The 14,154-nt window shown below is 33.7% G+C and overlaps 1 protein-coding gene across 1 annotated transcript; it reads right to left on the reverse strand.

Annotated features, from left to right (window-relative positions):
* Positions 1-4,788: 4,788 nt before the first annotated feature.
* On the reverse strand, positions 4,789-5,397 carry LOC125196066. Its single transcript, XM_048094431.1, has one exon. The coding sequence runs from the start codon at positions 5,395-5,397 to the stop codon at positions 4,789-4,791; it is 609 nt and encodes a 202-aa protein (XP_047950388.1).
* Positions 5,398-14,154: the final 8,757 nt, after the last annotated feature.

Here is a 14,154-nt window from a genome sequence, read left to right on the forward strand (position 1 = left end):
TATAGTGTTGGAATTGTATTTGGTCAATGGACTTTGACCAATTTAAATGTGACAAGACATTTAATTTTGTAAAATTAAATACAATAGCGACGATCTACTTTCGGAGTAGATGTATGTGGTATATTCATTTTCTCTAAACCGATTCCCGGTAAGTGCGAAATTATGAATTAAAGTTTGTCACAGTGGTGAGCTATAAACGAGCTATGAGATAAAACCAAGGGATTAATTAAAAGAGTTAATTATCCCACATTGGTGGAGAAAACCTTATTAAACATTGATTTAATAAGATAAATTATTACGTGTAATAATTATAGTAGGGACCCAAGTGCACAACAGGTGCTAAAAGGTCCACGACGGACCACGACGTATAGCGGGTCCCAAGCGGTCCATGACGAACCCCAATGCATTGCGGGTGACAAAAGGTCCCCGATGGACCCCGACGTATCGTGTGACCAAAAGGTTCACGATGAACCCCGTCGTGTAGCGTGTCCAGATGAATTAGTCTCCTCTAGCTCCCGTAACGGCTCGTAACCCCCGGCGGTTACAGTCAAAGCCATCATGACGCACATAATGGCCGTTGACTCCATCAATGCCCATGAGTGGACTTGGCCTATAAATAGGCATGCATCCATTGCATTCTCTACACAACACTTGACACAAAAGATTGTAGATCATTTGCATAGCTCTCTCCCTCTCTTTGCATAGTCTTCCATCGAAGCTCTGCCCTCGCCATCATCCAGTTCGCTGGAGCTTGTTATGTTCGACGAAGCCGTTTTTGGGGACAACACGCCAATCCGAGAGCACTACTGGGGTGTATCTGTCTTGCGGAAAGAGGACTCCTCGACTCGGCTTATACCTTTACGGTTTACAGTTTCAATTATTGTTTTGTTATTTCAATTCAGTTTATTGTACTTTTATCTTCGTTCTTCATTTGGGTTATATTACGCCCGGTTAGTGTATCTTGTACCACAGTTAAATCAAAGAAGAAAAACCAAAATATAGCACCATAATTTCACAACCGAAATGATACGACCCCGCGTGGAAGGCCCGTGACGAAGTCCGTGACGAGACGACTCCAAGAGGAGCTCTCCAATTTCATCCAAAAGACGATGCTAGAAGAATCAAAGAAGGATAAATAATGCCACGTCAACTTGTTTACCTAATTATGAGAAATGCCACGTCAACTTGTGCATGTATACGAGAAATGCCACGTCAACTTGTTTACCTAATTATGAGAATAAATAATTCTCCCTCTGTCCCAACTAAGTTGAGGACATATAATAAAGTACAAGCGAAAATACTGTAGATAAGACTCTTCTTTATATTATTCTCGCTTTTACTTAACTATATATCCACTTTAACTATTTATTACAATTTTTTTAAAACGAGTGCAAAAAAAGAATTGACTCAACTTAGTTGGAATGAAGGGAGTATAATATAATGATTTATTTATTGAAATATAAATAAAAAGTCTAAGGTTTCTTACTAAGAAGGTTAAAGTAGGGAATCAAATGATTTCTCATGGGTTCTCCAGTAGGGGACTTGACCAGATCTAGTAAGAAGAAAAACCAGTTCACAACCTAGATAGACCTTGACTACCTATTGGTACAGTTGCAGCGATAATTCCCTCTTACCTAAGAAGAGATTAGTAATACTGGTGTGGTAAAGCACTAAAAGGATCAACACAAAATATATTCTTTATGGCTTTCAACTGAAAGAATATACTTCAGAAATTTTAGTATTTCTTAGTCTGTGCAAATAGATGTAAATTCGATTGTTACCTCTTCTTGATCCATCATAGGATCGAAGTTGCTAGCTGCACCACCCGGAGATCCTTGGTTTATCGACCGTGAATCTTCCAACCTATTCCCTTGTCCTTGATTATTCATCCGTGTGGGCGGATCTTGAACAACCAAAATAGTCTTGATGAGATCTAGGAGGAACACTACACCAAACTATCTATCTCGATTCAATTCTATGGATTAGAATGAACAAGACAAGATCAAACCAAAAACCCTAGCTCCCTATTTCTTGGAGGCTCGAAAATCGAGCCAAATGAGGGAGAGAGAAGCCACGCTAGTGGCGGCTAGGGTTAGGGTTGAGAGGTGTGACTTGTGGTGTGCTAGGGTTTCCACATCTCATCACTATTTATAATGGACTTGTTGGGCTAGGATGGGGATCCATGGAATGACTTAAGTGTTGGGCTCACCCATTAGATAAATTACTAATTAAATCAAATGACCCATGATTTAATATATTATCAATGGAATATTATTTTGTTCCACTAAAGAATAATATTGCACTCCCACTTAAATCACCAAATTACAAATAACTTGGGTCCATTTTATTTTATAATATTTCCCGCGTTTAAGATTATCTTGATCCGTCAATTTAATTCTTTTGTCTGCTATGTGACTAGAATTAAATTAATTCTCCAAAGAGTTTTTCTAGTTTGAAACTTTATTTATTATTCGTGGAATAAATTCCAACTGCGCAGTTTTCTGAATAATAAATTCCTTTTTCAAACACCTCTTGGGGATCACCCCTTAGGGATTTAATCATACCACACTGGGCACGCGAATTCTATGAAATAATATTCCAATACCTTCATGTTATTCAATTACTACCACCCAAGATATCATGAACTTGAGTTACGTACAAACTCTCACATTGATAAGTCAAAGTGGCGTTTGATTGAATAAACAATATTGATATTAATATCATAGACTAGAAAATACTAAACTTTCTGAAATATATTCTTTCAGTAGATAGCAATAAAGAATACATTTCGGATTAGATCCTTTCAGTGCTTTACCACACCGGTGTTACTAATCTCTTCTTAGGTAAGAGAGAATTATCACAAACACCGCAACCGTACCAATAGGTAGCCAAAGCCTATCTAGGTTGTGAATACGTTTTTCTTCTTACTAGATCTGGCCAAGTCCCCTACTGGAAAACTCATGAGGAGATTCATCGAATTTCCCTACTTGACCTTCTTAGTAAAAAGCCTTAGACTTGTTTATTATATTTCAATAATAAACCATTATATTATATTATTTATTCTCATAAATAGGTAAACAAGTGGACGTGGCGTTTCTCGTATACATGCACAAGCTGACTGTACAAAGGCATGTACGCTCGAAGCATCTTTTAGTATACAAACCCCAACAATCTCCCACTTATACTCAAAGAATGCTTTCGAGTATACCAACCGCTTTATTGGCCTTGTGCTACACATTCACACACATTTTCTCCCACTTATACTCAAAGCAGGCTTTGGCCACTATGTACTCAAAACTATAATTCTTTAAAAGAATCTACCAACATAGTTTGCTAGAGTACATAAAACGAAAATATACTTGTAATTTATAACCTTAATTCTTGCTAAGGAGCACGATTATTTGATCAAAATATTTCTAGGCCCTTTGATCCAGTGGAATAATTTTATGTGTCTTTCTCAAGTGCACTTATACATATTCCTCTATCAAAATCCATTATTTTGATCCTTCTGAATTTCTACTAATTAAAGTAGAATACCTATAGCAATATATAAAGTTTTAATCATGTCGAATATGATTCCCAAAACTTTAATTATATAATACCAATCTAACTTGGTATTATCCTTGCTATATAATTTGTGATGTAAATTTATGTATGAACATAATTACCTCATCACAATGACTAATTGGAAATTAGTCCTTATGACAAAATAAAACCGAATGATTGCATTCTTTGTTTTATAGTCATAAATTCCAAGAGTTCATTTATTTAACCATTTGTTGTGAATTTTAGAAATACTTCCTTTGGAAACCCAAAAGTAATTCTAATTTTTAATAGCTAACTTGGAAATATCTTTTAATGTTATTAGAGTCTTAGAAAGTGTGCAATTCATCACTTCTTTCATTCTAGGGTGTGAACCCCTTTAACTCTATCAAACATTACCTTAATTCCATTTATGAATATTCTATGAGACAAAATTTAGCTCCCACTTTTAAAAGTAGAAAAATACTAGTCTCAATATTCTTTAAGGCTATTAAAACAATTTAAACAGTGTCTTGGAGTTAAATTCATCCTAGTTTAATAAAACAAGCCATGACGCTCTTATTAAACACTTAGAATTTAATTATTCATTAAGAAAAGCTCCCACTATTTTAATTATCACTTTCACAACAAAATAAATAAAACAATAACTAATCAAATAGTCAACTCTAGGCTTGGAACATTAAAATAAATTTAATGTGCACACTATATTTACTACACAAGAATTTCTAGTATTTATAATAAATACTTATCTTGTTTCTAGTTGAATTTAATTTACTTGTCTTGTAATCAATTATTGTGATTATTTTTCTCACACCTTTATTTGAACAAACGCGATCATAAGATCATTTTATTTTGTATTGAATCCATGTTGAACATTAATGTTCTATTGACTCATCAACAAAATAATGGTTCAAAAGACTTAAGGATTAAAGAAACTTAATAATCAATATTTCTAGAAGAAAACTTCATAATAATTGAATCAACAAATTTAATCACAAGTAAACATTTTGATATTAACCATGTTATATTTGATGTCATAAATAATTGGATAATCAAAATTTCATTTATCTAATAATGCAAGCATTATAAAATGACATCGATAATCCAAAAACACAATTGATAAACTAGGAATAAAATTCCATATCAATAATCCATATGATATCAAAACCAAACAATATCAAAAACTCTTAAAATTCAACAATGTAAACATAAAAGCAAAAATAAACTCTTCTGACTTGAACATGGTCATCTCAAAAGTCCACCCCTTCTTTTCATCTTTGTTTGAGCAATCACAAGCTTGTTATAAAGCTCCAAAAACGAAAACTTTTTGTCGCTAAACAAAATTTCATTTCTGACTTCATTAAAGCTATCTGGAAGCCCATCAAGGATCATTATCTGTTGGGTTTCTGGGTCAACTTTCCCCCCCGACAAGTGAAGTTTATTGAAGTAGCCAAGCATGACTAGGGCATATACCCCCACGTCTTGGCCCTCTTCAAATACATCATGCCTTAAATGCTTCACAGCGATACCAACTCTTACCTTAGAGGACTTTTCTTCAAACCACGTGGGCTTGTTGACCAACGGCCTTTTGGGTTTGTCAAACCTCTCAAGGGCATTGCCAACACTGGCCAAAACGAAGCCCTTGAGATGACATTCCGCGGTATGCCACTGATCACGAAACTCCTTGTCCTCTCCTTGTAGATGGTATGTGGGCGGACGATCCTTGCTGAGAATCAATCTCAAGTCATTGATCAAACGATCAACATCAAGTTTACTTTTCCATTCCTTAAACAATTCAGAGTCATGCTTCCTCGAACTAAGTATGGCATAGTAAATATCCCAAGTATCAATCATCTTTCATTCAAGCTGAGAATAAATACCAATAATATAAACATGTAAAATTTCAAAGAATTGCAAATAACCACAAAACAATTCATCAATTTTACATCCACAAAAATCAAGCACAAACGTTCTTCTACTAGGAAGCCGTGTCTTATTCATGCAAGAAATTCATTATTTTTTTACTGGCCACAATGTCGATAGATAGTCCAGTGACCATAAGAATGACATGGCTGACTAACAATGCTAAAGCATATAACCATAAAATTAAGCACTAAGGATTCTTTACTTGTGCGTGAACTCCTCTAAAGAAATGTCGAACCGGACAAGCACCTCCTCCTATAGCTCCCTCTAAGCATTATTAAAATATAATCCTTATAATTTCGCAGCAATATTGCTCCGGTAAAGACCAGTCGCGATATTACTGAAAAACTAATTTTACGATTTTAATAACCTTTATCTAGAGAAGTCCAAACTTACGAACTGGTAATGTTCCTCCCGTAAAGACAGGCCGATCACTACTTCGCACTAAGACCAATTTTATGGAGGCCATATACAAACGTGTTGTAATTATCGCTTCATATTTTCTTGTTGGTGGTTTTAATAGTTTAATTATCACTTAAGCAGATAAGGCAGGTATCCACATTCAAAGAATAATTAAACATGTACTAGCTATGCATGAAAAGCAACAAGCACATAAGCGATGCACGAGTTAAACTAGATTTTAACAAATAAAATCATAACTCAAAATAAATATCCATCTTTCATCAATAAAACATGTAAACACATTTACAAAAGGTTCACATAAACATAATGACGAAACTTGATCATTTAATTAAGCATCTAAAATAAATAGATAGAATTAAAATTCTATCTTCACATAAACAAGATTATCTAGACATTAAGTCCAATCTTAAATAATCATACATTATTAAATAAAATAACGTATCTTGATTATTGAAACTACCTTTTAATACTATTAGGATTTACTTAGATAGAATTAATCCATTCTTATCCTAAAATTAATGTCTAGGTGTATATCATAAAAGATTAGCTAAGTCTCAATTTAAAATGCCCACTTGGATATATAAATCCGCATTTATCCAATCAAGACAAAATCCATTTAAAACACACCAATTAAATTCGAGAATTAAAATTCTCATAGCTTTCATAAAATCACATGACAAGAAAAATCTTATTACATCTTTAATTCATAATGATGTTTTCTAGATGAAATAAAATTCACCTTCATCAAAATTAAAGACAAAATTCAACTTCAATAAATGATTAAGGATTTTAATAGAAAAATTAATGCTCTATGAATTTTCATACCTTTAAATCACATTTGATGTTATCTAGATGAAATAAATTCACCTTCATCAAAATTAAAGATAAAATTCAAATTTTAAACTAGGAATTGAATTCCAATTAAAATCCAATTAATCATTTAAAACTTTAATAATTTAGGATTTTATTAGCATGTTAATGCCAAATCAATTTATCACTTCTTTAATTAAACTGACGTTATCTAGATAAAATAAAATTCACCTACATCATATTAAAGACAAAATTCAAACTAGGAATTAGATTCCAATTAAAACCCATCCAATTATTAAACATGTAATTTTCGAAAATTTTGAAGGTTTAAAACAATTGAAAAATTCATGTCTTTTCCTTAGGTATATTTCTAGGAAATAATTCCATAACACACCAATTAAAATAAAGACTATTTCAATTAAACCTTGAAATAAAACATGAAAGCATATTAAGAGAATATTCTTTAAAAATCCATCCTTTTATGGAAAAGCCAAAAATTAGATCAATCAAAAATGGAATTTCCTTATGTTAATTATCAAGATATTATCTTGATGGAAAGAATCCATCAAAATCAACTAATTAACAAATTAAATCAATTTATTTGAGCTAAATATTTCAATTGACAATTTTAAAGAAGGTAACCAATTCTCTATAAATTAGAATCTTGATTAAACAAATTAATCATTCCAATTTACCACAAGTTATAGAATTATTCTAGGTTTAGGATTTTAAACGACAATTATAAATAACTTGTGCGCTAAGAAACGAAAACATGAAAACGAAGAACGAGACGACGAGACGATGCAACCCAAAACCCTAATTAGGGTTTGGGCCGCCACGGGCCTCGCAGCAGCCGCTGCTGCCGCGCCTAACCTCCGCCGCCTCCCGCGACTGCCGGCGCTGCTCCCACTGTAGCGTCGCCGCCTACTGACCGCCGCTTCTGCCGCTCCCACTGGAGCAGCCACCACTGTCCAGCAACGAAGAATCCGGCGTCTGCAGCAGCGTCACTGCTGCCCGGAGAAGAAGCTACTGTCCGACGAGGACAACTCCTCCGCCGTCGCCCGAAGGCGACGCAGCTGCTGCTGCAGCCTAGAGTCGCTGCCGCTGTCGGAGCTGCTGCCCGTTGACCCCTTGAAGACGACGCTGCAGCTGCTGGATCAACAAGGATCCACGGCTGCCTGTCTTCGTCAACACCGACGTGAACAAGCTGCTGTCCAGCCCTTCGTCGCTGCCTTGGATGCCCGGAAAGCAAACTTCCGCTGTCCTAAGACTGCGGCTGCTGCCCGGTGAAGACGGCGACTCCCCGGCCACTGTCGCTGCCTCATTCAGCCGGGTCTGGATCGGCGATCCCCGACAAGGCGAGATCGGCAGCCTGGTCTTCGAACACACCTAGGGTTTAACCCTTGTGTTCCTTTGTTCGTTTTTAATTTTAATTAACTTGATTCATCGTGGTCGCTTCGCTTGACCGCGATCTTAAATCTTAATTAATCATTTCTTAATTTGTAACAATCTTTTATGTTCATATCAAATATGCATATTTAAACATCTAGCTTTTAGCAATTTAAATTGTTCTAGCATATTAAGAACATAAAACTATAGATCTATGAATACTTGCTTAGATCTAGAATATTCTTGTGAAAAACTCAAATAAAATTCGAGATTCATAATATTCTTTCATCGATCCAAGTATTCAACCTTGGACCACTTTATTTCTTGATTCAAAAACATATATTCACTTAAACACATACATATATGTAATCAACAAACATATAATCTAGTATATATTACTTAGAATATATAGATCTAATGTTGTTCATCATAGATCTAGAATATTTCGTAGATCTTAGGATTTAAATCCAATAATCTCAATATTCAATCATCGATCTAGAACATCATATCATAGATCCAAAAATAAAATCAAGAAAAACATAGATCCAACACACATTGCATTATTTTCGAAAATCCCAAGTTTTTACACTACAATTTTCGAAAAATTCAATTAATCAAATACATAATCAGAGCCTAAAAATTGGCTCTGATACCAGTTGTTGGGACTACCGCAGCGGAAGACACGGAAAACAAACAGGTCCTTAACGGATCTATTTAGGTGATTATGCATTCGACTCCAATTTCATGCAATAAACATAGATCTATAGATATAATACATCAAAAACACATAATCATGCAATTTGATGTAAATTCGATTGTTACCTCTTCTTGATCCATCATAGGATCGAAGTTGCTAGCTGCACCACCCGGAGATCCTTGGTTTATCGACCGTGAATCTTCCAACCTATTCCCTTGTCCTTGATCATCCATCCGTGTGGGCGGATCTTGAATAATCAAAATAGTCTTGATGAGATCTAGGAGGAACACTACACCAAACTATCTATCTCGATTCAATTCTATCACTATTTTTAATGGACTTGTTGGGCTAGGATGGAGATCCATGGAATGACTTAAGTGTTGGGCTCACCCATTTGATAAATTACTAATTAAATCAAATGACCCATGATTTAATATATTATCAATGGAATATTATTTTTTTTCACTAAAGAATAATATTGCACTCCCACTTAAATCACCAAATTACAAATAACTTGGGTCCATTTTATTTTATAATATTTCCCGCGTTTAAGATTATCTTGATCCGTCAATTTAATTCTTTTGTCTGCTATGTGACTAGAATTAAATTAATTCTCCAAAGAGTTTTTCTAGTTTGAAACTTTATTTATTATTCGTGGAATAAATTCCAACTGCGCAGTTTTCTGAATAATAAATTCCTTTTTCAAACACCTCTTGGGGATCACCCCTTAGGGATTTAATCATACCACACTGGGCACGCGAATTCTATGAAATAATATTCCAATACCTTCATGTTATTCAATTACTACCACCCAAGATATCATGAACTTGAGTTACGTACAAACTCTCACATTGATAAGTCAAAGTGGCGTTTGATTGAATAAACAATATTGATATTAATATCATAGACTAGAAAATACTAAACTTTTTGAAATATAATTCTTACAGTAGATAGCAATAAAGAATACATTTCATATTAGATCCTTTCAGTGCTTTACCACACCGGTGTTACTAATCTCGTCTTAGGTAAGAGAGAATTATCACAAACACCGCAACCGTACCAATAGGTAGCCAAAGCCTATCTAGGTTGTGAATACGTTTTTCTTTTTATTAGATCTGGCCAAGTCCCCTACTGGAAAACTCATGAGGAGATTCATCGAATTTCCCTTCTTGACCTTCTTAGTAAAAAGCCTTAGACTTGTTTATTATATTTCAATAATAAACCATTATATTATATTATTTATTCTCATAAATAGGTAAACAAGTGGACGTGGCGTTTCTCGTATACATGCACAAGCTGACTGTACAAAGGCATGTACGCTCGAAGCATCTTTTAGTATACAAACCCCAACAATCTCCCACTTATACTCAAAGAATGCTTTCGAGTATACCAACCGCTCGAAGCATCTTTTAGTATACAAACCCCAACAGAATTATCCCAAGAGGTGTTTGAAAAAAGAATTTATTATTCAGAAAACTGCGCAGTAGGAATTTTATTCAAACTAGAAAAACTATTTGGAGAATTAATTTAATTCAAGTCACATAGCATACAAAGAATTAAATTAATGGATTAAGATAATCTAAAACGCGAGAAATATTATAAAATAAAATGAAACCCAATTTCTTTTTAATTTGGTGATTTAGATGGGAGTTCAATATTATTCTTTAGTGGAATAAAATAATATTCCATTGGATAATATATTAAATCATGGGTTAATTGATTTAATAAGTTTTGTTGTCTAATGGGCTAGCCCAACATCTAATCACTCCATAGATCCCCATTCTAGCCCAACACGTCCACCTTATAAATAGTGAAGAGATGTGGAAACCCTCCCTGGAACACAATACACAATACACAACTCACTCCTCTCTAAACCCTAGCCGCCATTCACATGGCTTCTCTCTCTTCCTCTTGCATCGATCGTGCATTTCTCTAAGGAGATTAGGGTTTTTGATTTTGATCTTGTTCTATCATAATTCATAGGATTAGATCGGGACAATCTTGTGTTTTTGTGTGGTTCTCCCAAAATCTCATCTCACTATTATGATTCTTCAAGATCCGCCCACCCGGATGAACAATCAAGGACATGGGAATATTATGCAAGATTCATGGTCAAGAAATCATGGTTTGCTGGGAGATTCAGCAAGCAACGTCAATCCTTCAATGAATTTAGAGGTAACAATCAAATCTACATCATATAAGCATGTCTTATATGTTATTGATGTGTTTTCTATAGATCTAGTTTAATTTGCATAAAATTGGAATAGAATACATAATCACCTAAATAGATCCGTAAGGAACGGTTTATTTTCCGTGTCTTCCGCTGCGGTAACCCCAACAATTTGTATCAAAGCCAAAAACTGGCTTTGATTAGGTATTTAATTGATTGAAATTTTCGAAAATTTAGTGTAAACAGCTTGGGACTTTCGAAAATATGCAATTATATGTTATATGATTATAATATGTGTTGGATTTATGTTTTTCTTTATTTTATTTCCAGATCTATGATGTGATGCTCTTGATCGATGATTGAATATTGAGATTGTTGGATTTAATCTTAATATCTACAAAATATTCTAGATCTATGATGAATATCATTAGATCCATATATTCTAAGTAATATATACTCGATTATATGTATAATTTGATACATATATGTATGTGTCTAAGTGAATATATGTTTATAAATCAAGAAATAAGATGATCCATGATTGGATACTTGGATCAATGAAAGAATATTATGAATATTGAATTTTATTCGATTCTTTCGCAAGAATATTCTAGATCTAAGATAAAGTATTCATAGATCTATGAAATTGTGTTCTTAATATGCTAGTTATATTTAAATTGCTTTAATGCATGAATTTAAATGTCCATATTTGGATGAATATGATTGATTGTTACAATTGAGAAACGATTAATAATTTAAGATCGCGGTCAAGCGAAGTGACAACGATGAATCAAGTTAATTAAATCGAAAACAAACAAAGGAACACATGGGTTAAGCCCGGGGATCCGAGATCCAGATCCGGTGAGAAGAGGGCAGCGGCGGTCTCGGCTGATCGGAGAAGGCAACAGACAGCAGCTCCGCCAGCAACTGCATCGTCTTCGGACAACAGCTGTGTTGTCGACGGGCAGCAGCGGTGCAGTCGTGTGACAGCAGCAGCGACTCCGAGCAGCAACAGCAGCTGCGTCGTCTTCGAGTGACGGCGGAGTAGCTGTTCTCGTCGGACAGTGACAACCCCAAGTGCAGCGGTGGCAGCAGCCTCGGCTGTGGGGTGGCGGCCCAAACCCAAATTATGGTTTTGAGCTCGTCATTTTTGTCGTCTCGTTGTTTCGTTTTCAACTTGTTTCTTAATGCACAAGTAATTTATTAGGTTTGAAAACATTACCTAAAAGTTTAATTGACTTATAAATTGGAATGAATAATTTGATTAATCATGCTTCCAATTTAAAGAGAATTTGTTGCCTTCTTTAACATTGTCAATCGGAATAATTAACTCAATAATTGATTTAATTTATTAATTAACTGATTTAGATGGATTCTTTCAATCTTGGTAAAGTCAAAATAATTAACATAAGGAAATTCAATATTTGATTGACCTAATTTTTGGCCTTTCCATATTTTGATGATATTTTAAAGGAATATTCTCTCTAATATACTTTCATATTTTATATTAAGGTTTAATTGAAATTGTCTTTATTTTAATTGGTGGTTTGTGGATTTATTTCCTAAAAATATACCTTGGCAAAACACATTAGTTTTTCAAATATTTAAGACCTTAAAATTTTCAAAATTTACATGTTAATAATTGGATGGGTTTTAATTGGAATTCAATTCCTAGTTTAAAATTTGATTTTTTTTTCTTTAATTTGATGAAGGTGAATTTTATTTCATCCAGAGAACGTCAATTTAGTTAAAGATGTGAGAAATTCATTTGGCATTGACATGCTACTAAAATCCTCAATTATTAAAGTTTGAAAAAATTAGTTGGATTTTAATTGGAATTCAATTCCTAGATTAAAATATGAATTTTATCTTTAATATTGATGAAGGTGAATTTGTTTCATCTAAAGAACGTCAAATTTAAATTAAAGGTATTAGAAATTCATATAGCATTAATTTGTTATTAAAATCTTTAATTATTTGTTTAAGTCGAATTTTGTCTTTAATCTTTGATGAAGATGAATTTTATTTCATCTAGAAAACATCATTATAATTTGAAGATGTAATAAAATTCTTCTTATTATGTTATTTTATGAAAGCTATGAGTATTTTAATTCTCGAATTTAATTGGTATTTTAATTCTTATTTATATTAGATGCTAAATTAAATAATCAAGTTTCGTCTTTATAGTTATGTGAACTTCTTGTAAGTGTGTTTACATGATTTATGATGATTGATGTATATTTAATTGTTTGAATTGTGATTTTATTTATTAAAATCTAGTTTAACTTTAGCATCGCCTATGTACTTGTTGTAAGCTATGGTTAATGTGCTTTCAATGCCTTAGAAACTTACATGCATAGCTAATACATGTTTAGTGATAATTGAACTGTAAAACCACAACTCCAAAATATAAAGCAATAATTACAACATGTTTGTATAATAACCTCCATAAAATTAATCTAAGTACGAAGTAGTGGCTGGCATGTCTTTACCGGAGGAACATTACCAGTTTGTATGTTTAGATTTCTATAAATAAAGGTTATTAAAATCATAAAATTAGTTTTTCAGTAATATCGCGGCTGGTCATTATCGGAACAATATTGTTGCGAAATTATGAGGACTTGTATTTTAATAATGTTTGGAGGAGGAGTTGATTTTCCGGTTCGACCTTTCTTAAGAGGAGTTCACGCATAAGTAAAGAATCCTTAGTGCTTAGTTTTATGGTTAAAACGCTTTAGCAATATTAGTAAGCCAGGCCATATATTTGGTCTCTGGACTCTCTGTCGGTATTGTGGCCAATAAACCTAATAAATTTCTTGCATGAATATGGCATTGCTTCCTAGTTGAAGATTGTTTGTGCTTGATTTTTATGGATGTAAAATGTATGAATTGTTTTGTGGTTATTTGCAATTCCATGATATTTTACATGTTTATATTATTGGTATTTGTTCTCAGTTTGAACGAAATGTGATTACAACTTGGGACATTTATAACGTCATTCTTAAATCAAAGGAATATGATTCTGATGCATATGTGGAATGGAAAAAGAGACTCCATACTGATAAGTTGGATGGTGATCTAAAATTGATCCTCACGGAGGATCGTCCTTCTGCCTTTCAGTCATCAGGCAAGGATAGGGAAGCTTATGATTGGTGGCATGCTGCGAGTAGTCATGTCAAGAATATTTTGTTGGCTTCGG

This window comes from Salvia hispanica, chromosome 1, assembly GCF_023119035.1.
Source record: "Salvia hispanica cultivar TCC Black 2014 chromosome 1, UniMelb_Shisp_WGS_1.0, whole genome shotgun sequence".
NCBI lineage: Eukaryota > Viridiplantae > Streptophyta > Magnoliopsida > Lamiales > Lamiaceae > Salvia > Salvia hispanica.

Bases quoted from the DNA above. Each gene is read 5' to 3' on its own strand.
- LOC125196066 (XM_048094431.1), bottom strand. From the start codon at position 5,397: ATGATTGATACTTGGGATATTTACTATGCCATACTTAGTTCGAGGAAG.